This window comes from Apteryx mantelli, chromosome 12, assembly GCF_036417845.1.
Source record: "Apteryx mantelli isolate bAptMan1 chromosome 12, bAptMan1.hap1, whole genome shotgun sequence".
Classification (NCBI taxonomy): Eukaryota; Metazoa; Chordata; class Aves; order Apterygiformes; family Apterygidae; genus Apteryx; species Apteryx mantelli.
The window spans coordinates 14,116,101-14,141,694 of NC_089989.1; the positions used below are offsets into that span (position 1 = coordinate 14,116,101).

The 25,594-nt window shown below is 41.8% G+C and overlaps 1 protein-coding gene across 4 annotated transcripts in view; it reads right to left on the bottom strand.

The window, feature by feature from the left end:
* Nucleotides 1-950: 950 nt before the first annotated feature.
* DCAF1 (DDB1 and CUL4 associated factor 1) overlaps nt 951-25,594 on the bottom strand; it is a 57,830-nt gene continuing 33,186 nt past the window's right edge. For 2 of the 4 annotated variants that reach the window (XM_067303279.1, XM_067303280.1), the window contains exons 18-24: nt 24,906-25,139; nt 24,320-24,413; nt 23,573-23,677; nt 22,659-22,732; nt 21,484-21,588; nt 6,551-6,806; nt 951-2,334 (exon numbers count right to left, since the gene is read on the bottom strand). In XM_067303279.1, coding sequence (XP_067159380.1) covers nt 2,276-2,334; nt 6,551-6,806; nt 21,484-21,588; nt 22,659-22,732; nt 23,573-23,677; nt 24,320-24,413; nt 24,906-25,139 — 927 coding nt within the window. In that variant the 3' untranslated portion in view covers nt 951-2,275. Of the gene's footprint in view, nt 2,335-3,166; nt 3,221-6,550; nt 6,807-20,694; nt 20,761-21,483; nt 21,589-22,658; nt 22,733-23,572; nt 23,678-24,319; nt 24,414-24,905; nt 25,140-25,594 lie in introns of those variants that run through there. The other 2 variants (XM_067303281.1, XR_010885377.1) reach the window with 2 other exon arrangements.

The following is a 25,594-nucleotide window of genomic DNA, read 5'->3' on the forward strand; positions in this document are numbered from 1 at the left end:
GGCCCAAAACAGCAACAGATGCAGCTGCTCACAGCTGTGGGATAATGCCAGAACTAGCTATAAACATCTGGTACAGCATCTCCCCTCTGTTATTATTAATCGAGTACACTCTTCATAATTTTTTCTTTCCTCCTGAGCAGCACAATTGCTAAAGTGAGGTTGCATAAGGCTTTTTTTTTTTTTTTTTTTTTTTGGTAAGGCAGAGGCTGGCTTCCACAGCTCTTCCCTGACATATCCGATTTTCAATCCACTCATTTAATCAGAACATTGCTCCAGCTGCTGGTCTTAAATGCTGCAGCAATCGCAACTTGTTCAACTTACTCGACTCTGTAGGGTACAATGATCCATTAAAAGGTGCAGTTGAGCCTTTCCTTTAAATTATTAACACCTAGCTCTGAATAACTGCATTAAGTAGATGTGATGCCGGGGGAAGAAAAGCTATCCATCCCTGGTACTGGTTTAGAAAAGGAAACAAAACAAAACAAACTCTCCTCTTCCATTAATGAAACCTTGAGCCTTAGTTGAAACGAACATGATCCTTGGTGCAAAAGTTGCTGTAGTGTTGAGGAACGAGAGGCCACCAGCTCCCCGTTCCACCTAAAACGCTATTCTGAAAGCAGCCAAAACAGCAAAAAGGTAAAAAGTTACGACAGTGGATGTTTTCTGAATCCCTGGAAATAAACATTGCATTGAACGGCCTTGCCCAAGCAAGCAGTAGGTGTGCTCACCCTTTACTTCTGACTCACAGAAGTAGCTGTGCAGCTGTGTGCCGTAGAACGAAATCAAACACTTAACTGCTTTTTTCCCCCCCTTTTAAGGGCAGGGCCTCTTGGCACGTACAAACAAGAGCACCTAATTTGCCTTCTGCTGGGATAGCCACAAGGCAACGTACATAACGCCAAAGCGCACATGGAGGGGGAGGTCCAATAACCACTCCAGCGTCCCGACGCACCGCAGCAAGGCAGCGAGATTCCCCTGCGGCTCGCCGCGCTTCCTACCGTCGAAGCGGAGGGGAGATGCCGGTTCATCTTTAAACAAAAATCACAGCCTGGCAGTAGCAGCAACAAAGGCTGCCAGGCAGACGGAGGGATCTGCTTTGAGCCCCCAGGTGCCATGAAACATCACACAGCTCCCTGGGGAGCGGAGCAGGTGGAGTCCGCACCCTCTGAAATCTCAGCCCTTGTTTACTTTGCCCGCCCTTCCTTATTGCCGCTGTACCGTGCCGCTGCCCCGCGCAGGGCTGCGCCGCTTGGGTGCGCAGAACACGTGGCTACAGCTCACAGCCATAAACAGGAGACGGGACTTGTATTTAATTTTTTAATAAATACACTTTACATTAAAGAAAAAAAGGCCTTCAATTTGCAGTTTCCACACAGAGGGCAAAAGGAAGAAGAAGAACAAAACAAAAAAAAAGATTAAAAAACTTGAACCACAAAGGGGGGAGGGGAGAAAGAGGGCTCAAACTTCAATCCCAGATTCCCATGTCTCCAGGAATATCCAGGCTCCGACTAGGCCACGCTGGGATTTCAGCCGCCCACTGTAGCTGGTATCACAGCGGGAATCTCCGCTTGAAACAGCCTGTAAGTTCAGTTACCAAACGCCCCCAGGGCTCTTCCCCAGAGGGCCAAAGCATCTGAGACACATGGGCTCGCGAGCAGGTGGTGACACCTGTTTTCTTTTTTCTTTTTTTTAAAAATAAAATCATATTTAAAATAAAAATATTCTCACTCCTCAACAATTTTAGAAATCATGATCCTCTTATTTCATTTAGTAGTTGCATAAAAATGCCTCTTTTTTAATTTTAAACAATTTTTCTCCCCCAAACCTACCCCAAGGTAACAAGGTACTACATGAATACAAAGTTCATCCCCTCTTTACTAGAACACCTGCCTTTTTTTTTTCTTTTTTTTTTTGGTTTTTATATAAAACTATTTCTGTTCTTTAGGAAAGAACTTTATACAAAGAAAATATATTGTGAAATATCTTCAGAAGTTTCCTTGAAGAGGAGAGTCATCTCAGCCTAAAATAAAAAATAAAAAAAAAAAAAGCCAGAGAGAAAAGAGGCCTAACCCCAGGTCTCTTTATTGGGGAGCTTCAGGCTTAGCCCCGAGCCTCAAACTGACTCAAACCAACACAGCGGATGGGCTGGAGTTCCTCAGGTTTCACCAAGAGGAAAGGGGTTGGGGTGCTCAGGATCCGTTTCCGATTTGGTCTCCGGTCTTCTGCTGGGAAGGGAGCGCCTCCTCCTGCCAACACCCTGCCTGGCCACCGCTCCTCACTCGTTCAGCGACAAGATTATGTCGTCCTCCAAGTCGGAGTTATCCGAGCTGTCAGCTGAAAAGGAGACACACGGGTTACGTTTGGTGCGTGGAAGAACGCAGCTGTCAGGGCCGCAATGCCATGCAGCTCCTTCGTAGCTATAAGAGATGCCCACCACCTGCTTGAGACCAGCAACTCCTCGGCAACGACAGAGGCAGCCAGCACCATTAGCGCATCTCAAATCGAGCAAAAGCAGTTAGCAAATCCGCACCAGAGCTTTCGCCCCGGTTAAAACCCAGGGTCAGAAGGACTGGAGCAGCTTTAGCAAGCGCAGTTCCCATTAGCTGGCAGTGTTTTCCCGTGACAAGATGGGGAGAAGGACACCAGCAGCAAGTTACCCACGTAACTGTTGTGCTGCCTGCACAACTTAACTGTGCACATCTAAACGCAACAGCTCTTCATGCTGCAGGGGCAGGACAGCGCTGGCTGTCATTCCTCACGGCCAGCTTGACAGTTCCTCCAACCTGATGCAGTGAAACATGGCCTCTGTATAACATACACGGGGCTAATTCATTAGGCAGCAAGGTGGCCCCCGTATGCTCACAACCAGCACCTTCCTCTAGCAACCCAAAGGTTACTGTAGTAAATTTAATGACGTGGCACTCATTAAAGGTGACCTGCAGCCTGTTTGTGAGAACTGGGCTTTTGCTGGTTTTCTCCTTTGGGATACAGAATGAAGACATGAGAGGATTTGCCAGAAGTAGTCTCTCTCACACACACACACACACACACACGTGCACGCATATGCACACACTTGCTTTTTAACTTAAAAACAGAGAATCTCTCCTCCCTCAGCTGTGCAAGAGGGAGGCGGTAGCAGCTCCGGCAGCGAGGTCTCCTGCCTTACCTTAGGTGACGAGGGCTCTTTTTCTGAAGTGTATTCATTGGATGCTGCAGTTAACTAGGTGTTAAAAATAGTTAAGAAAAAAAAAAAAGAAAAAAAAAGACAAGACTTCCTCTCAGCCATCTCAGTTACACCGCATCTCTAAAATGCCTGTCAAGGTTAGTAAGGCCTTCTGGAAGGTTCACCCCCTTCTCAAATGCTTTCCTTAAAAAAGAAAAAAAATCACAGGCAAGCAGCAGAGGGCACAACCCCTTTCCCCCCACTCCCTTAAGAGCCCTCTAATGCAAAGAGAAAAACGGAGTGCCAAAGGGAGCCCGACACGTGCTTATCCCACACTGGCAATCTGCGGATGTAGCTAAGTGCGCGTGGGTCCTGCACGCTCCATCCCTTGCAGGCCTGCCGGAGCACTTGCAGGAAGCCTGTCCTTTTGCTGATAAGTTATTTGGAAGCCAGTGATCTCTGGTACCAACCCACCTAGGGTTTGCACCAGTTCTCTGATGCACCCACTTCTGGAGCCAGACTGGTTCAAGAGTCCGGTATTTCCTCACGAAGAATAAGCACTGGAAGAGCAACTGCTGCCCAGCTGCTTCAGGGGAGGTATGAGACTGTCCAGGAGCCAGTGCTCTTTAGAGGCTGGGCAAGGAACCGCAGCAGCGCTCGGGAACACTCCTCCCCACGCAGCCAGGGGCCTTTCCACTGTGGCCAGTGATTCACTCTCCAGTCTCCCCTTCCATCATATTGAGCCTCAACTGAGGGATATCAGTGCTCCCAGAGCAGCTACAGCAATGCAAAGGGGAGCTGGAAAACAGCAGCCAGTGCTGCAGCACACAACAGGAGGGTAGGAAGCACAAGGGAGATCAACAACCCAGAAGCTCTGGAGAGAAAGAGCAGCAGAAAAAAAACTTCTTTAACACTGGAGGACAGCTTTGAAAAGGGAATTCCTAACGTCTTACGCTCCAGACCGCAGTTATAACTGCTTGGCAGAAGCTTACAACTTGCCTGGAAGTTGTCATTGTAGATTATAAAACAAAAGCTCAGCAAACACGGGTGAGCCACACTGCTGCAAGACACCAAGCATCAGCAAGAGGTGCTGAAGGGCATCATCACAGACCCTCGAATACAGTGTAGTCCCAGGGCGGGTTCTCTCCTGGACACAGGTGAGTACTCCATACATTTCTTCCGGTGCTTCCCTTGTGTATTCCACAGGGACACCCACTGACCCAGGAACAAGCTCGTGAAAGATCTGCACAGTGCACAAAAGTGCCTTGGACAAGACAGGCACAGATCTACCCTCCCCAACACGGTGACATAGGAGGAGGAAGGCAAATTCATACTTAAGATTTATTTCCATAGATTGTTCCTGAAGAGGAAAAAAACCCTCTTACAAAGCATGAGGACCCAAAGTCACTCACTTCCCTCTTTCAACTGTCCTTTGAATTATTTTGTTCTCAAGCACAGCCACTGTATCTTATGGAGGTTCAAGCAAAATACACCAAGAAGAGGAAGAGTTCTACATTCATCGCCATGCCTCAGGCTTGTACTTTGTAACAGTGTCTTGGTCCTCAGTGCTCTTACAGCTTCTAATTCAGGGCTGCAGCATCAGCAAAGGAGAAGGAAGTTATAATCGTTCTTGCTGAGCGAGAAACAAAAGCAAGCCAGGTGAAGTTGATGTTACAGAGAGGAAAGCCACAGAAGCCCCCCGAACAAATCATGTGCAGGGACTGGGCATTCCTCAGCCTGGCAGATGCTGCATTCCCTGCTTTTAAGTTCCCCAAAATTCTGCCAAACAACCTCACGACCAAAGGATGGTTTGGCTTCAGCTCTCCAGAGATATCAGACCAGAAGTTCTGATCGAGTGGTTGTATCCATACAGGGTGTACAGACGTGGCCATTTCATAATGAGCAGCGCTTTGCAGAGCACACTTGAAATAACTATAAACGTAATGTAGCCTCCAGTTTTATTACCGGAATGGTTATTGAAATTACTGGCCTGAACTTCCACTCTGTTCTACCCCTGGATAATTCAAGTTTCAACACTCTGGGTGCTCCTTTTTAACAGCTCTGGCCCTGCACCCTCTGAGGAAACACAACTGGAGCTGTGTCAGGAAGGCTCCCGCCAGCTATTGGGACAGGCAAAAGTCTTGCTAAAAGCTTGTTTACTTCTTCCTCTCACAATATATAATGCCCAAACATTGAAGTGCAATGCGCTGTTAACGAATTAGAGCCATGAGAGCGTCATGTATGGTCCTGGATGGCACATTTACCTCCCTCAAGAGGGCAGCAGACTGACTGACCTACAGAAAAAACTGTCAATCTGACAGGCCATGTCCCCAAAAATCAGAGGACTGGGCTGCACCATAACAGAAGAGGGGAACACAGATGAGTCTGCCAGCCCCAGTGGTGCCAAAACAGAAGCCTGACATGCTTAATCCTCCATCAGATCAAGAGAGAAGCTTGATCCCCCCCATCATCACAGGACTTCAATCGCCTCACAAACTGTAATCGTTTACCCTTAATCTTCTAAGATAAGGCAATGATATTAACCCCATTTTATAGCTGGGAAATTAAAATAATAATAATAATAATAAAAAAAGAAGTGATACTCAAAAACACTGTTGCAGAAAAGGGAGCAGAATCTCAGGTCAAAGTCCTAAGACTGATGCTATCTTACTCACCTTCTCTTTCTAGTGAAGCCTTTTTCCAAACTGAATTGCCAGATGAAGAGTTTGGACTTTTCTCTGTCTTTTTTACACACACACACACACACACACACACACACTTTGTTAACTTTTCAAGCCTCTGCATCTCTGGACTATGGAATGCCAGAAAAAAAATTTTTTTTCAATCTTATCCCCCAAAGTTATGTTAGCATCAGAACAGTACAGCAAAAAGAAAGCAAAGTTAAAAATGCCCCGTTGGCTTTGCACTTTAAGCAACTGAAAAAGGAGAAAAAATAGCACCAAGGAAAAAAAAAGGCTTTTCTGTCCTTAAAGGTATAAAGGAGACAGAAGAGAGGTGAAGCAACAGTTTTACCAGCGTGCCCTTAAAGAGCAGGGCAGGCAAGCATTCAGAGAAGGCTTCTTCCCCTGGAGTTTTCACAGCCTGCCTTTAAGTTCTCACACATGCATCTGGGAGCACTTGATGAAAACAGGTATCTGCCTTTCCAGAACTCGCTGAAGCTTTTTTCTCAGTTCAGAGCTGTTCTTACCAATAGACTACTCTAAGAGACGATGGGGGAATAAGCATGAGAATTTGTGCCTTTTATACCAGGGAGGAGGGAATGTCATCTATGTCAATCCAGGGAAGACTTAGATGCTGCATATTTGTAAGGACATTACACAGAGGACAAGGTCACCTCCAGTCACCAAGCCGGGCATACACACTTACTGTCTCCAAGAATCAGCTCGACTTCCTCATCAGCATCAGAATCTTCATCTTCACCCTCATCTCCCTCTTCCAGAAGGTTGGCAAGCTCCTCATCATCAGAGGGAGAAAAATCATTTTCTCCATCCTCACCAGCATTCTCATTGTTCTCATCCTCCTCCAGCTCAGCTTCCAGCAGCTGGTCTGTATCTAGTTCATCAAGGTCGTCTGTATCGTCATCATCTTCATCATCATCCTCTTCCTCTTGCTCTTCTTCCTCCTACAGAGACAACACAAATAGTCCATTGCGGACATGAAAACAAATGCAAAAGGAATAAGGATAATTGAAGAAAGCAGATCGATAGTTTTCGCTTCTCCCCACACCCCCATTTCACCTATTCTTGTATTATTACACTTTCCCTCCACACCTATGGAACGTGATGCATGCTGGATTCATTTGCAGGCCTGCAGAGTCTTATCTGCCCAAGGCAAGTGTAATACAGATACCACTAACCCAAGCTCCCTTCCTAGCCATGAACAAATGTCATCAAAGCCTGCTTTTGAAAAGGACATGCCATAAGGCCCTGTAATCCACAGCTCTGTTGCCAGTCTTGTATAAACTGCTCCTGTTTCAACTGTACCAAAACCTCTATTTTGCATCAAATAGCATGCAGCATGGATGTTCAGTCTCAGTCATTCCTGACTTAGATGAGAAATGAGATGCAGGGAAAGATACTGTTTTCGACTCTGTATCCCATAACATCTTCATAGGCAAGTTAACGAATTATGGGCTAGATGAGCAATGAGGTGGATTAAGAACTGGCTGAACGGCAGAGCTCAGAGGGTTGTGATCAGTGGCACAAAGTCTAGTTGGAGGCATGTAGCTAGAGGTGTCCCCCAGGGGTCAATACTGGGTCCAATCCTGTTCAACTTTTTTTTTTTTATTAATTATCTGGATGATGGGTCAGAGTGCACCCTCAGCAAGTTTGCTCATGATACAAAACTGGGAGGAGCGGCTGATACACCAGACTGCTGTACTGCCTGCCATTCAGAGGGACCTCGAAGGCTGCAGAGATGGGCAGAGAGGAACCTCATGAAATTCAATAAAGGGAAGTGTAGAGGTGCAGCCCTGCACCTAGGGAGGAATAACCCTATGCACCAGTATGGGCTGGTGTGTGTGTGCGTGTGTGTGTGTGTGTGTGTGTGGCCTGCTGGAGAGCAGCTTTGCAGAAAGGGACCTGGGGGTCCTGGTGGACTGGTTGACCATGAGCCAGCAACGTGCCCTTTTGACCAAGGAGGCCAATGGTCTCCTGGGGTGCATTAGGAAGAGTGTTGCCAGCAGGTTGAGGGAGGTGATCCTCCCCTTCTACTCAGCCTTGGTGAGGCTGCATCTGGGGTGCTGGGTCCAGTTTTGGGCTTCCCAGTACAAGAGAGACATGGAGCTACTGGAGCAAGTCCAGCAAAGGGCCACTAAGATGATGAAGGGACTGGAGCATCTCTCATATAAGGAAAGGGTGAGAGAGCTGGGCCTGTTCAGCCTAGAGAAGAAGACTGAGGGGAGTATCTTATCAATGTGTACAAATATCTGAAGGGAGAGTGTAAAGAGGACAGGGCCAGACTCTTTTCAGTGGTGCCCAGCAACAGGATGAGAGGCAACAGGCACAAACTGAAACACAGGAAGTTCCATCTGAACAGAAGGAAAAAAACGTTTTGACTGTGAGGGTGACTGAGTACTGGAACAAGTTGCCCAGAGAGGATGTGGACTCTCTATCCTTGAAGATATTCAAAAGCCGTCTGGACAGGGTCCTGGGCAATGTGTCTAGGTGACCCTGCTTGAGCAGAGGGTTTGGACTAGATGATCTCCAGAGGTCCCTCCAACCTCAATCATTCTGTGATTCCTCTATCAATCCATGATAAGCTTAGACGATAGAACTCAGCAATCTCATCTTTGACATTTACCTGTGTCTTTGTTTTTCCTACTATCAAACCATAAGAATTTGCATTCAATAAATCAACTGAATTTCTTATTCTACAGATCAAATTCAGAAGGCCAGGTCTAGCGGAAGAGACTGAATGCAAAGAGGCTGCTACAAACCAATCATTCTCCCAGGCAAATGAGAGGCCAAAAGTGCCACCACAAGCCAAACTGCAGGAAGTCCCAAGAATGAAAGAACAGTCCCCTTTCAATATTCCTGCACATCTCCTCATAGTCACACTCTTTTTCTCCAGCTGAACGCTCTCATGTGGCAGGAAGGCAGCTCTCAAGACATTCAGCCTTAATTGCCCCTTTATCTGGGGAGGGAACACATTTTGCAAAATTATGAAGCAGTTACGATACATATCTAACAACTTCACTAGAAGGTTTAGTATGGTCTTCAAGCTCACTGCACTCTTACACTGTGTGGTTTAGACCGCTACGTTTTCAGATCTACAGGGAGAAAAGAACAAACCACACTTTCATTCCCCCTAGGCCACTTTTCTTTAGTCAATGTTAAAAAAAAAAAACAGCCAAAAAAACCCCGCACACATTCAACATCTGTCATCGGCAAAAGCAGCAAGGCATGCCAAAAAGCCTGGGCAAGTCCTATTGTTCTGTTACACTTAGGAAAGGCTGCCAAACCTCCTCTACTGACCAGAAGTGCCTGCATTATTTAAAATAAAGATTATTAAAGAATAAAAACATCAGTTTGCTACATAGATATCCTTTTGAAAAAGTTTATATTAAATGTAAAATTAAAACAACCTGTATTAAGGCCTAAGCTTATTTTAATCAATTACAAACTTTTTATCCAAATGCCAGGTCAAAGAGTCCTCAAAGAAAAGGACACTGCTTTTTGCTTTGTATACACACAGAGAGGAAATAACTTTCACCTGCAGTTCAAGATTTTAAACAGAAGTGCCATATTGTGTAAAATTTTCTTCCTTTCCAATGAACTACTTAAATAAACTTCTTTTGTTGTTCTTGAGCATAAAAGCTTTTGTCTTAATAACTTTTGCTTTTGTTCTATGCAGTATCAGGAGAGAGACCAGGGTCTTAAACTTTACTATTCTGTTCAGAACTGAGAATCTGATTAAAAACTGAAATGGCAGGAGAGTTTATTTTCCTTTTTAAGGCTCTAAACAACCTGGAAACTGGAAAGGAAGTGATCAATATATTTAAAGAACCTGGAAAAAAGGAAGCCAAATTTTACAGTGTCTGGAGATGCAGAGACAACTGCAGACTTTAGGAAAAAGTATATGGTCTGGGAGAATCATTAAGAGTCCAGGTAATTCAAACTTAAACAGCTCCAAAATGAGTCAGGTACTTACTTTGCTTCCACACCTGTGGGGTTTCCAAAACGACTTTTCCAAACAGCTAGCCCATAATGACTTAATATTATGTCAGAACAATACTACTAAATTTGATTATGTTTCATATTTAATGTATTTATTACAAATTGAAATAATATTTTACTAACACTTTCACTCAAGCTTAAGGCAAGCCATACATAGCAGTACTGCATCCTTCAAATACGGGATGAAACAAAATACATTTGTATAAAGATACCTTCCGGCTGACAAAAATAAGAACCAAGTTACTCAGAAAGGGCATATTTAGCTGGAAATTAACTTTGAAGGATTTTACCAACCAGCAAGGAAAAATCAAGGAAAAATACAAATAGAAACAGATCAGAGAACTGAAATGACTTTTTTTCCTTTCCAGTTTAAATTACTTGATTTGAAGCACTTGATTAAAACCAATCCACACTCATTCACGCTCATTTAAAAACCTGAGAATGGTTAAATGAGATCTAAATGATACCTGTCCTCGGTGAAGCAGAAGAGAAAACAATGTGAAATCCATGCTACAAGGAGTTGCACGTGCATGCGAGCACTGCACAACGCACACATGGCAGATTCTTAGTGAACCGAGTGAGTGACACAGACCACAGTCCAAGAGGAGTGATCTCAGCTATCGAGAAACCCATACCTTGTCATGTTTTGTTTTGTTTTAAATATAGAACACATACAGCAACCAGGAAACTGTGGTACTTCTGTTAAGTAACAGGCAAATTAATTCTGCATTAGTTTCTGAACACTCTCCAAACACAAACTGCTGTAGACACACTGCAATAGGCCAGTCTAGAAACACAAGGCTTGCAGACACGTGGTGAGATGTTCCTCAGGAAACTAAACTGAGCTTCTGCATCCCCCGAACAAAGTTGTGGGACAGAGCACCGTGAAATATTTCACTTTATATTTCCTCAGATCCGACACCATCACCTCTAAACCATCTACAGTCTGCTGATATCTAGTCTGTATCCTCATCAGATACCACAACCGTCTCATGTAAGGGATCTGCACACAGATCAAAAACGGCACATCTTCCCCAGGGACTCCTATGTGTATAATGGGAAAAGGCAGCAAAATAAAACCTTGTGCAAAGTCACAAAGGAAGATGGGCAGAAAAATTGTTCCAAACCATATCTGGATGCTAAAGGAAAAACCTGCAAAGCAGGCTCTCACCTAACCCAGCAGTAGCCCCCAAGAGCTTTGGTCAAACATTACAGTCAATGACACAGGTGCTGCTAGGAAAAAAAAAAAAAAAAAGAATCAGCATGCAAATCTATACAGACAAGCATGCACCTGTGCATACCTTTATTATTGGAGTAAACTGATCCACAAAACCTGTTGACTAGCATACTCCATATTACTTAACAAAAAAACAAAATCAAGGAACTTGTTTTAGCCATTGCTTTAATTCCTTTTAGATGCCTAAAGACATTTTTTTTAATTTGGGTGGCTCTCTTTGTAAAGCTGCTGAGATCAGAGCTTGAACTGTTCATGGAGTCCTCTCATTCCTTCTCTGCTGCTTTAGAGAATACTGTCTCTTCCCTTTCCGACAGCAACCACTTTACAGCTGCCAGTTGTGTCTACAGATGGTACAAGGGCAGTACTGAAGCATCACAAACTGACCATCACACAACCTTCCCTTCGCAGTGGGACATAACAGAACCCAGCTTTCGAATTCAGGGTGCTGCATTGCTACCCATGCTAGTTACACACAGCTTCAGGCACATGAATCACTTGTAGATACCTAGTCTAAGGATTAATTTACGGGAGCTTTACTTTGATACTTAGATGCTAAGCCTGGGACAGTTTAAAGTGCGCACCCACTAATCCCTAATGAGACTTAAATTCCTAAGCATCTTTGATACTTCTGAAAACGCTGCCCTATGTGATTTTGCCAGTATCTTGTTTTTAAAGATTAGTAAATGCTGTACGTGCGTCCACACACAGTGGACAGCGACAGAACCCCACAAACTCCAATCCCAACATTGCTGCGGCAACTAATCATTATGACTTACTTCACTTACTAGTTTCAGACAGGGTTATATTTACAAATACTAGGGTTTTTCAGTGTTATCTTGACAGCACTGTACCCATCTTGCTCTTCAGCATTCCTAACATATAAAAATGTCAGCACAAACAAGTTGCAATGAAAAATTCAGTAGAGTACCCATATAGCTGGATGGCCAGCTCTTCTGCTTTTCACCAAATAGAGCACAGCAATTTTAATCAAGGAACTCTAATCTAGGAAATGCCTACCCCATTTCATACACAAAACAGCTTCTGAGCCCGACTTCACGGCTTGAATACTTGCAGTGCTGACTTCACCCCACTTAAAACAAAAAGACTGCAAAATAAGGCAAAAAACACAGGCAAGGCTGACAATGTAAAGCGAACAAAAGAAAAGAACAAAACAAAACCCCAGCTGTAATTATAAGGGGATGGTAAAGGAGGCAGCTGCCACTTTGCTAAAGAACAGCTATCCACAGATTTAAGTAGAAGTACACACAGGGACAGGCCCCAGGTTAACTTGGAAACTTAGAAACTGTTTGATTGAACTAATGAGTTAATTTGGGGGAAGAAGAAAAAAAAAAAAAAGCTAAATTAAGACTATACAAAGTATTTGTATCAGTTTAACTCAAAACAAAAGTCTTAACAACATTAGTAAGCACATAAAGCACAGCATTATTAGTTTTACATTTTAGACAGGTATAAAAGATGCAGGTCATCAGTTCTTCTAGGACAGACTGCAAAATGAGACATTTAAGTGTCACGCATCTTAGAGAATTCTCCCAACACTAACTCAAAATTCACTAGTTCACCTACACAGTAACAAATACATCATTTCTCAACACACAGCCTAGCCTCTGTCTATGCCCCTGGACCTAATGTGAGGATGACTAGGAAGGCAAAAATTATTCACATCAATTTTTACACATGCCTGCATACAGGCAGATTTACATGGACAGAAGCAGTATGAGAAAAGCTGGACATCTAACTTACAAAATCAGAAGCGCTGATTACATAGCAAAGGATTATGTCAAGATCATCTCAGAACAAATTAACTCTACTAACAGTTTGCTATCTTACGTAAAGATTCAGAAAGCCAAATAGATTTGGCTCAGTTGGTTTATTGTTTATAATTACAAAGGAAAAAACACAAACATCCCCTAAAGGAGTGGCATATACAGGGGGTGGCAACACTGTAACAAAAAATGTTTGACCTAATTCTTCATGTTGCCAGTATTTATATCCTGTTCACAGCTCAGTAAACACACTTTGCTCTGGTTCAAGCTTTACGTTTGTTCTTCCATCTCATCCTTGATGCAAGTTTGCATGCACTTAAGCATTATAGACTTTCTTACTGTTTTCCTTTACCCACTCATTTTGCATGTACAAAATTCATTAAATTTGTCTTTTTGGCTAGTATGAGGTTTTGATACTTAACGTCTACATCAGTGTTCTTCTCTTAATAAAACAGTCGAAGGCTCAGTTACTCATCGGTGTCCATCTCTTATAGCATTCAAATGCTCAACAAACCGCAATCTCTTTCACTGACAGAATACCAAACAAAACTGTCCTTTTTTTTTTTTTTAAATAAGCAACTTTGGAGAAAATAGCATAAACAGAAGGTTGAATTCAGGAATTTCTGCACCACGTTTTATAGTTCTAATGTTAAACAGCCCAATATATAAATGCAAAGGTTGCTTAAGTTACTTCTTAAGGCTGCATATAGCTGCATCCCTTAAAAGACCATTTCCACTTGCCAGATCAGATCAAATCTTCACACAATGTAAATCTGCACAGGTTGGTGATATCAATGAATCTACTGTTGCCTACTTCTAGATGGGGTCTGAAAAACCAGCTCCCACACAATCAAGTATACAGAGTGTTATTTTACTCAAACTGTAGAGGCATCACATAACCCTGTCGAAGGACCTGCTTTAATGAATGAGGCATTACTTAAAACCAAGACAGGCAGTACAGTCTGAATCATGGAATAGGGCAGGAGAAGAGAGTTTGAAGCCTACTCAACTCCTTCCCCAGCTGGCTTTGATTTCTGATCTAAGAAACAACCTCTCTTTCTTCTAGCATATTGCTGGAACTATCAAACATACTCAAAAAGATTGTTTACGATGGTTCAAGAGGCTCTTGATTTGTAGGTCCTCAACATCTCAGAACACAGGACATGAAGGGAACTTCAGACTCTGGTCCATTAAAGACCACTGAATCTACGGTGTGCTCGTCAACATGTCCCTGAACTTAAGTGAGCTTCTGCAAACTAAACTGCACTGACCCAAGGCTACAAAAGAGTCCAGAATTCCACCTTCTGCTTGATACATGTTTTACTAAAACAAAACACAAAAAGACTTTGTACACTGCTCTCTTACAGTCTAAGTTCTCAGAATGCTTTTGGTATGATTTTCAGACTTTGCTCACTTGCACAGACAGTAAAAAAAGCTACAACAGAAATAAAAATATACCAGCTTACTTTATAAGCAGTATTAGACTTCTGATGCTCTTACATTTCATTTCTTGAATCCAAAGAGATATATATATATATATATATATTTTTTTTTATGACTACATGAACAAAACTTGAGACTACTCAACTGAATATTACAAAATCTCTCAAATTCACAATTAGGTTGACTGTCAGTTGCCAAGAGAAGATCCCACAGGTCTCTTCTGATGTTGATACTAGGTTTGGAATTCTTAACTCAGTTTTGAGATTTACAGGTCGCTAATTTTTTTTTAATTATTTGCCATGGTTTTAGCTGTTACCAAAAGCTTCATCTTTTCATCTAATGGTTCATTCACTTTTTCCTTCCTCTGCTAAGAGCTGATTCAAAGTCCAAAACAAATATTTATTATGTCACTAGTTCTCTGCCCAACTTCCTCCGTTCCTGCTCTCGGTACCGTTCGGCCGTCACCTCCTAGCTGCTCCCTCCCCAGCCCCGTGCTGGCCTCTGTTATTGCTTTCAAGTCAACCTCTCCCCTGCAGATGCTTTCCAGCAACACAGTCCCTCCCCTGAAAGCACATTCCCTATGGGTCCCCTCAAGAGAGGCACCTCTCAGTTTGAATCCTGCTACATTACACTACTCTGCTCTTATCTACCGTTATTTTAGCCTATGAGGCCTCCTTTTCCCTACCTGCAAAATGGTTAATCAAATGTCAGTAAAAATTTTCCCCACTTTCTCAAGCCTTTTAGCTCATATTTAATTCACTTCTGGCTATTTGTAGCTCTCCAAGTCTAGTGCTGGTCAATATCTGCCCTATAAACTAACACTTCTTCTGAAGAATCTCTGCTGCTGTTTTCTTTCTGTAGTTATTACTTTTTTTTTTTTTGGTAAAGAAATTCCTATTTCCCAGAGCCCTATTACTTTGGTCAATGTATTCACTTTTGCACATGGCATCCTAGTGTCCTACTTTTTCCTCTCTTACCTCCTCCTCTCCCAAATTTCTCATAAGCAAAGAGCAAACTCATTTTTAGTAAACTGGTCTCTTCCAAAGGAGGAGTATTATTTTAATTGCTACCTCTTTTCCGACATGGGAAAGGGTTTTGCTTTCATAAAAAGAATGTATGGTTGTCCTTCAGATACCAGTTTACCAAAGAACATTTTTTTACTCCAGAGAAGCAAGTCTCTCCCTCCTCCAGTAATTTATCTTTCTCCATAGACAATTCTTGTCTTATCTTCTGACAATTGTTCCCTTTGCTTCCAAAGCAGCATCTGTGTAGCACATTAGTCGCTTCTGGTCCTTTGCTATGCAATTCCCAGGAGAGACAATGTCTGGTTTTCAGTCATTTAGAGTTTCTATCCAATTTCCTCCCCCACCCACTTCTTAACACTCCCTGAACAATGGGCAGTGGAAAAAGCTTAAAAATAGCCAACTGCCCTTCTACCTTCAAGCACATAATGTTATGTCCTGAATTACCTAGTCCCCTCTCCTTCCCCTCAGCCAGCAAGCCCAAGTTCACTTCCCACTATCATTCAGTTAAATTCATCCTAGGTATCAGAGTCGTCACGCCACAGGGCTGCACCTACCTGTACCTTCTTAGCTGCTTTAGGGTTAGAGTTTCTAATTCTTCATAGGCATGAGGTCCCAGAGCTAAAAATGCAGAAGTCTAGCAACGCGCAGAAGTTAGTACAAGTAACAAGCAAGGAATCTTACCATAGGCTTCTAGGCAGATGGAGATATGGGCAGATGTAATACAGGAAACAGCACACACAGCATACAGTATGTCACAGAGGCAAAAATGGAGTGAAGAAATAAAAAGCAGTTATTCTCCTGTATAAGCAGGTTTAGCCTGTCTAACAGCAACTACTTACCTGCTGTGAATGAAAAGGCAGCCATGACACAGATGCACAAAACCTTGAAAGCAACTGGACCTCTGCTGGATTAACACATTCATCTGACTAATGACCAGTCCTCTGTTTTGCCCAGGAAATGCTTTTGTCACAGCATGAGCATATGTATCTGACAAAAATTTAATTTTAGCATCACCGTCCTCTTTGAGGAAGTGTCCAAGTCACCACTCTGCAACTGCTGCATTCCTTAATGCTAGGAATAAATGTGTTTTAATGTGACACTCTCTGCTGGAGGGCTCAGAAATACTGTAAGGATCCCAGAACTAGGTGCAATTTCTGAATCTGCTTCTCTTCCTTCCTCCCATGATTACACACACACACACACACACACACACAGTTACAAAAACAAGCCCATTCTTCTGGCTGCTTGACAGAACTTTTGCATGCAAAGGCATTTTAAAATTTGGCAGGTAAATGAACTGTCCCGCTACAGATGGAAGTTTGTTCCTTTATTTTCCTCAAACTTCTGGTCGAGATTTCTTACTGGAGCGGAGGCAGTTTTTATTTTCTTGGATCACAGCTACTCTGGGAATTTCAGGAAGATGTGTTAGGTGAAAGTCAACTTTCGATTTTTTGTTACTGAACAGACAGAGCATGCTCTTATCTCTGCTGAAGCAGTTTTACTCCAGAATACTAGGCTTAGCTTTCTGAAAACTCCAACTAGTTTTTCTCCTACAAGTTTCCTCTTTTTGCTCTAGCTGACAGCTAGTGAAACTAGAACTGAAACAACAGAACAGGCTGAAGCAGCAGCAGCAGCATTTGTTACTGTATAAGAACCCGGCAAAAAGTGCAGGTACTGCTAAAACTTTTTTCTAAATACCTGTTTTGGAGGATGTCTTTTCAAAATATTTGTATGTCTTGTAAACAGGTCTTTGATGAAAACCATCCCTTTCTTAGCCTCACTGGCTAAAGCCAGAGTTCAAACGTTCCCATTAAGGTGTGCAAGAAACACATGTATATTATTATCAGTTGAAACATTTATCTGAAAATACTTGTTCCCAACAGAGCGTGGGTTCAAAATAAACCACATCTTCAAAAGATTACATGGACAGCTCCTGAAAAACCGTGGCCCCGATGACATAAAACAATCCAAGCAGCTTGTAGTGCCTGGTCTGATGGTTCTTGAATACATGTGCCAATAGGGATTAAGGGTTTTTTTTCCCCTGAGCAAAAAAGCATCTGAACGATAGCAAGCCTATATCAAACCAACAGCAATAAAAATACAATGGAATTGCTGTTGCAGACAGAAAGTGTGAGAGCCCTAAAATCAAAGTATAAACTCAGCTCACAAAGACCACATAGAAAGCTGCGGGAAAACATTCTTCACACCGGCCAAGCCAGATGTTAGAAATCTCTTTCAAGAATGTATTGCCTCAACTCCACAGCTTTCATTTCATACCACCTAGAATTTTCCAAACCAACCCCAAAAGACAATCGCACACCAACCATCACCATTTAGAGAGCCCCGAGGCCCTGAAGGATGATTCTGAACAGTTCTTCAGTTCTGGCAACAGAAGTGGAACGCGCTTTATAGGACAGGGCCAGCTAAGCGAGGCAGTCTGCTGCTGAAGCCTTAAATCTCTCTGAACATGACAATAACCAAAATTCTTCACAGATGCAACCTCACCCACATCATGTACCACAGAGGGGGAAAAAAAAAAAGAGTTCTTATTAAAGAATTAATTCATAAAAAAAAAACACGCTATGGTAACTGAAGAGGTAAAAGTGCACAGACTGAAAATTCTGTAATCCACCCAGATCATGTCATCTGGACTTAAGTTTGCAGTTTTGACACCACACTGTCGTAAGCCAGTCCCCTTGGTTTTGGCTTTTCTGATCAATTAATATCTCTGTTCTAGCGTCTGTGCCAGTAGCTCAGATACCCATCCTATTTTCGTGAAGTCTAACCCTCAGGGAGCATATCAAAACAACGGCAAATGAAGGAGGAGGAGGGTTTTGCCCATGTGCTAAAAATGGGGCCTATAGACTGAGCGTGCAAATACCTGCAAGCGAGAGTGAGACTGCCCGTCACCAAGGGACCTGTTTAGATACTGTCCCAACAGTGAAACACACAAATGGTTAATGAAAGCACAAGGTAGAAAGACTAGTATTTTCTGAGTAATATGTCCAACAGCAGAAAAAAAAGCTCACAAACTGGCTATTGCTAAGCGTGTTTCCCTTTCACCTTCCCTCAGTTATAGTAAGTATAGACCGTAGAGGATAACATCCAAAGATTCAACATTTGTTTTGTGTAATGGGGCTCGATGACACTGCATTACTGGTCAAAACTAGGACAAGGCAGCTTTCCAGAGATCTAATATGAAAGGCTAGTACAGCAACCACGGAAGCATCCATTTACAGTGATGCTATTCTCAAGTATTTCAAACAAAACCACAAAGATTTACTGCAACAGCACCGCACACAAGCTAGCCAAGTTAGCCGATCATTTAATCCAAGAGTAATTTATGTGACAGATCAGTTGCTTTTACAGGGATTGGTTTGAGCAAGGGGGAGTGGTGCAGTAGTTTTGTTTCTTAACTCAAGTACGTAACGGAAGGAACTGAAAAACATCTCTAAGCTGAATACTGCTGCTAGTTTCATTTGACAGACTCCAAATCATTGGCTCTTCAAAGAATCTGTCACAGCTATCAGTGGACACTTGTCCAAACTGACATCATAGGATGTCAAAAACATCAGGCAGATATCTCGCCCCACAATTCACGGGGTTAACTTGTCTCGAGCCCAATTTCGGAGTGATTTTGTTCTGCACACAACTTCCAGGCAAGGCTTGCCCAAGCAAACATGCTCCTAGTTGAGAACTTGTTATTTTCTGTACAGAAAAAAAACACAACTCTGCACTCATGGACCTTTTGTGGATGTAGACCATACACAAAAATACATGCACATAAAGTCAAGGAGTGAAGATACAAGGGCCAATCGGATTAACATCTGCTCTAAAAATCCTGACCAAAGGGATGCCAACTTATTGTTGATTTGCAGAGATTGCTCCCCACGCTATTTTCATGAAAACAGTCAGAAAACATCTTCTCTTCGCCAGAAGGTGTTTTACAACATCTGTGAGAAGTCCCAACAAGTCTGCAAGTTTATTTCCAATTTTTCAAAGCCTAAACCGCAGAAAGCAACTGAGCAATTAGTATCTGAGCAAGTCACACCTGCATATATTTAAGCACGCGTATGCACACAACTCCTACTCATCAGGAAACAAATTAGCTGGTTAGCTTTAACAGACAATTGAGCCACAGAGATACTGTGGGCAGTGTCTACTTCGGAATTTTTCTGCTCATTGTAGCTCAACGCAGGATGTTTCTATGGAGGCAAAAGCTACATTTTGCAAGCCTAAGAGATCACTAAGTTTTAGACTGGAACATGCATAGGGTAACAGCAATGAACAGTTATGGGCCAGAGTGAGATTTTTAGTTTATATTTTGCTAAATATATACAGATTTCATAGAATTTGGGCTCATAAATACTGTTTACATTAAAATTAAATCTCCCTTAGTAAAGGAGCTTGATTGTAACACGCACTAAAAGTTACTGTCTAGGAAACATCTAAAACCCTTAGAAATGAGGGCCATAAAAAGCAGCAGTTATGCATTGTCAGTTAGTCTCTTAGTTTGCAAATGGATGCCAGAGCAGCTTTGTCTGATGATTCCATAAGCTCTTCTGGAAAGCTGTTAAAATACTTAAATTACAGCTGGGGCCACCTCTGTTACAGGAAGTCTTCCCATTTGATGCATGTGTGGTGCCTTATCTTTGCTTGCTACCTAGTCCCACAGCCTGGAACCAACAGCATTTAGCACTGTGTTCTCTTATGCAAATACAGACCTCTGCTTAAGTCCACACTTACCAGCAATATCATACAACTGTGTGTTGATAGCTGCTAGTTGATCATTGCACAATGCAAATCTCAATTTCTGCTACAAACTATTTTTTGAGACTTATTAAAAAAAAAAAAAAGAAGAAACTTCCTAAAAGATGTCAAAAAACATTGGCAGTGAACACAGAAATAGAAACTAGTGCCTATTTAAGGCAAGCACTGGATGGCTACAGTAATTTTCTTTCCCATTGCTTCACAAGGAATTCTATTCTTCACACATAGTAAAAGATCCTAAACTGAAGCCATCCAACCTAGGGCTAGACACAGCGGCTGATGACTTCCTAAGAATGCCAAGCCTTCAATTGCAACGTTGTAACACACAGAGGAGAAGACCTCAAACTGTGTATACAAAACATAACCACTGCTTTGTCTTCAGAAATACAGTGCAATTGTAACAATAACAATTAATTGCAAAGAAAATTACTCTTTCCAGGGATCTGCCGTCCAGTCTTCTGAGCTAGAAAGTAAAAGTAGTTTTAACCTAGCAACAAGAAGATTCAGAGACAGAAAGAGTATCAGAAGTCCAGCTTTCCATACAGTCTGGGAAAAAGAAAAAATGAAACATTACCTTCTTGCATTCACTGGAAAAAGGTGAAGTCAGCTTTTCCCACAGGAAATACAAACATATGCTTTACTAGAATGCAGACACCAAAGAGCAGAGAATAATGCATTTAAAAACTTTTGGGGAATTGAAGCATACAGTCTTTGCCTGTTCTAAAACACCTGACCCCAGAAAAGCTACAAATCTGTCTTCAATTCTCATATAGTATATTCTACCAACTGTATCCTGAGGAGCTCTTTTAGCAGGTTGTCAGAGTTCAAATGGTTGATTTAAGAAGAAAACCAACACATCCCCATGCAAATTGACAGGTTTCTTAAAAATTCTTAAAACATTCTGCTATGTAGAAGTATTGTGCAGTTTCACTGCATCAATCACAAGCTGCATCTCATTTAGAAACTGGTGACAAGTTATACAAAACTATGAGATTTGGGCACACTTAAACTGAAAAAAGAACCCCCCCCCCAAAAAAACTACCGGCTGTACTGGGTGTCAAAATATTTTGAAAAACAAGCAAAACAAACAGCAAGGTTTCTGATGAGAACAGAAACATTTAGGGGAATTAATAAATGAACTATAAGCTAGCATGTCAGTTTACAGTGCACTATTAATGTACACTCAGGTCCTGTACAGATAGTCTTAAATCACACTAAAAGCAAAATGATTTGCTTCACATTAGGGGAAACCAAACGAGGCATTTGTAGTTTCTGGCTAATAAATATACAGTACACAAAGCCTCCCATGTGTAAATGGATAACAGCTAGTCTTGAACAACCAAGTTTATACTGTACTTCTCACCTGATCTTCTTCTTCATCCTCTTCGTCTTCTGCCAAACGCTGCCTGCCCACTTCATACAGTCTGCAAACCGTATCCATGTTCATGGCATCCATGCTCCCTTGATTCTGAAGAGAAAATGCCCAATATACAGCAGTTAGCCCCCAAAATAAGTTCTACAGTCCAAGGCTACATCTGATCTCAACTACAAAAACATTACCAAAATCCCCATTTTTAATTTTTTCATCTAAGTTTGGGCATTAAGCGCTGGAACCTACCAATAAGACATAGTTCAGCTATTAGGCATTTGCGACTACTGTAGGTATGAACACGATCTGACTGCTGGGGAGGGAATAGTTTTATATAAATGTTCCTCGGTTAACATTTCCAGGGGTTCCTATAAGAGCAAATTTGCGTATCTTGGCCTCATCACCTTAGCAACTCCAACTTGAGTATTTAAAAGAGAAGCTTGTCTTACTACAGATTCTTGACTCACATTTTTAGGTCTGTAAAGACCATAGGTCCAGTGGTTTACAGAATATTATGCTTACAGGATTTTAAATTAGTCACTACAGGTACAGAGCAGTTCCAAAAAATTGAGTGCTGACAGCATTTCATCAGTCACAGAAGTGGATGTATTAGTTGAATCTAACCTCCCTCCTAATAAACCAAATTTTTCACTCAGTAAATTCTTGCTTCAAATCCTTAACTTCTGCAAAAACATTGCTAGGAAGACAAGTGAAAAAAGAATGGGTTAAGAGAAATCCAGAAAAAAGCTCCATGGGAAGCCCCAGAAAGATTGCATTTCCCAGGTACTTGATATAATACCAATTTCAATAGCAAATTGTTCATATAAATCAGAAAAAAATGCATCTCTTTCTATGCTTATGAGGAAGAAACTGTCTTCTGTAGAAAACTTATTTTAAAGTGAGAAGTGTTTGAAGAAGAGAGGCAAATGGGTTTGGAAGTCTGATGAATCAGAGACAGAAAAGCAAGAGTGTTTTTAAGCCAAAGCTGCAGGTGGACAACAAGAAACTAATAGCACCTTTACCATCATCATCGTAACACCACTGCATAAAACATGAATTTAACAGTAGGAACTCCAGAATCATCGGTTCTGAAGGTTTTAAAAAGAAACAAAAAGCATTGCTCTCAGACTACAGCTACAAAAACCAGTATTTATTCTTAGCTCCTTTACCTCAATAACAGCCAGATAGCAATCCTTGCTGTCCGTGCACAAGTCAAAGATATTCCGTTTTACATCTATGGTAGCTAGAAGACACATTAACACATTAAAAAAAAGAACTCAGTGGTTAACTGCAGGTTATTTAACAGTTGATAAAAGAAAAGATCTAACAATACATGTCTAAAAGCAGATCCTAAAAAGCTGGGAAAAGAAGCAACAGCTGAAATAAAAGTGAAATGAACATCTGCACCTAATTCAACCTGCAACAAAGAACAGAAATGTTGGAGACTGTCATAAAAAATAGCCAGATAACTTCTTAATCTGGTTTCCACAGTGCCTCCTCCCTTGATAATATATTTAGTGGCTTCTCTCAAGCACAGTAAACAACAGATAATCTTCTAGGATAGGTGGCAACTAGGGGACTGAGTTATGAGCCATGTCTCCTTTCAATAGCAGAAGCCACATCTGTTTACGTCTGTGGCAGCAATTAGCTCAGCTCCAAGAGCTTTGCAAACTGGAGGCCAAACTGACAGAATTTTGAGTTACCAGCATGGGAAAATGCTGATGGGAATAGGAAAACAAAATGAAAATAAAAAAGGCCCTTCCTGAAACAAGATTAATGACATCTTGGCCAAATGACCTACTATCTTAGATTATGTCCTACTTGGAAAGGAGGAAGGAAAATAAAGCCAGAACTGCTGACTCGTAGCTTCTCCAGCAGGTAAGGAAATTACACACTGAAAAGATACTATAGATGAACCTATTTCAGTGTTGAACACAACACTCATGCTTCGATCGAAAACGTCACAGCAGAGTTTGTTCTGTTGCATGCACAAGGGAGAGGAGGAAGGGACCGTTAATAAGCAGAACTTTCAGTAAGCCTTCAAACCCACAGACCAAGCTGTCTGATCCTCCTTTACTCTTACCTATAGGTTTATAATCAGTTGCATTGAATGTCCTGAAAGAAGAGCCAAAGGGACTTCTCATTCTCTCCTCCAGAAGGTCATCTTCATCATCTGCCTGCAACATAGCTGAAACAAGCAAAAATTATTCCACGAGCCCATCTTCCATTTGTAATGCTACCTTTAATCAACTCAAGATCAAATCAGACTCTGATATGAATTTCATTTTTATTTAATACCTTTGGAAGACTCATTTAATATCTACTCTTCCAGAGTTGCCTGCCTTAATACTGCAGATTATTAAAACTAATACACAGAGGACAAAATTCTTTTCTCAAGGATCATCAGATCTGCCGTTACACACATTTTCCTTTTCAATAGGTTGACTTTTAATCTCACAAATGAGTTGCGATATCACTGATGTTAGAGAAAGCTACCCAAGACACATTTCCTTTTGTCAGCAATCTGGGTAGCATTAATTACCTGGAAAAAAAAAATTGAGTTCACACATGCCAGTGAGGCCTAAAGTTAGACAGACTGAAGCTTCCAATTTCACTGAACAAGCATCTAACTTATAGCCAGACCTTGTATGCGACACCCTCGCATTGCTGCTACACTGGCTACATTCGCTCGCATGGCACAGCCCTCAACTGTGAGAAGCTGGGCCTTATCTGTTTTACCATAAATAAATGAGAGTAAAAAGAAGAGCCAGGATACATCTCTAACCAGAGGTGGTCAAGGAGAGCAATGTAAGACTAAGAGAAATCCTACCTCCATACATAACTGTGCCAGTATAGTTGAAGACCACACGACACTGATCCAGTGCAGGTACTGTGTGTAGCAAATGGAAAGTTCGGAGGTCCCACTGAAGAACATAGGTTAAGGAGCAACAAACAACTGAAAGTTCCTATTTCCTTTTCAACTCAGTGGTAAACAACCGATTAACAGCATTCAAGAAACCTTGTTGCCGTACTCTTGCGAGCATGATAGGACCCAAGTCTCATTCTAGCACCATAATCCGTTAAAGATGTTAAAAATCAGAAAGTTTTTACTCAAATGTCATTCCCAGTTCTCAGATGTGAATGCAGCAACTTCAAGGCAGCTTCTTGGTAAAGGAAGGAAATGGAAGAGAAAGGAGATATCACAGAGTGTATACGGGGAAAGGGAATCTCTCTCTCAAGTACTTCCTCTAGGCCATGTCAGGGGCAAAGTTTGCATTTAAATTAGCTTGTTGTTATTACTATATATGGCCTATAACACAACAGAACATTTATACAAATTCTGCAAAAAGCTACTTGTTCAGTCAAACTTAAGTTATGTCCCACCACATCAATTTAGCACTGTGGCCAAAGGATACAATTTCTGTGTTGACTATGACCTCTAGCCCATTGGGATGGAAAACACCACTGATGGTCATGTTGAATTTGTCAAACTTGTGTATGGCTTGTGCTGATCTGACATCCCAGAGGACACCATCATTTAGGACAAGGTCATCAGTGGGGTTAAAGGTGGCACAATTCTTCTTGTAGTTGTTGGCAAGATCTGGGTTAAACAGAGTCAATAGCTTGTTGCCAGTCTGAATATCATAGATCTTTTAGATTAAAAAGAAAGAGAAAGATTAGTCACAATGTGCAATGTATCAGTACCTAAAAACACCCCATGTTCCCCCTTCTAGATTGTTTCTAGAATCAACGCAATGCTTTTTTATTTGAAGTGAGACCATTACAAAGGTAAAATCCTTCCTGCTAGTCCTTTAACAGTTTTTCACAGCTGCAACCAAGTCTCACAAAATGTTATGGGCAGTACTTAGCTTACTGCAAGTCCGCCAACATATTTCAACAAGACTAGGATTAGCTCCAAAAAACCCCCAACCTCATTGTGAAAAGTGGGCTGGGAAGCTCCAGACAAGAGGTACCACTTAGCCAGAGTCTGTTCCAGAAACAGAACCGCTTTCAGAGCAGATGGTGTTTAAAAAACATCAAAACTCTAAAACACACAGCAGAAAAAAAAGCCGGAAACTATGGGAGAGGAGTTAAAATTCCTTGT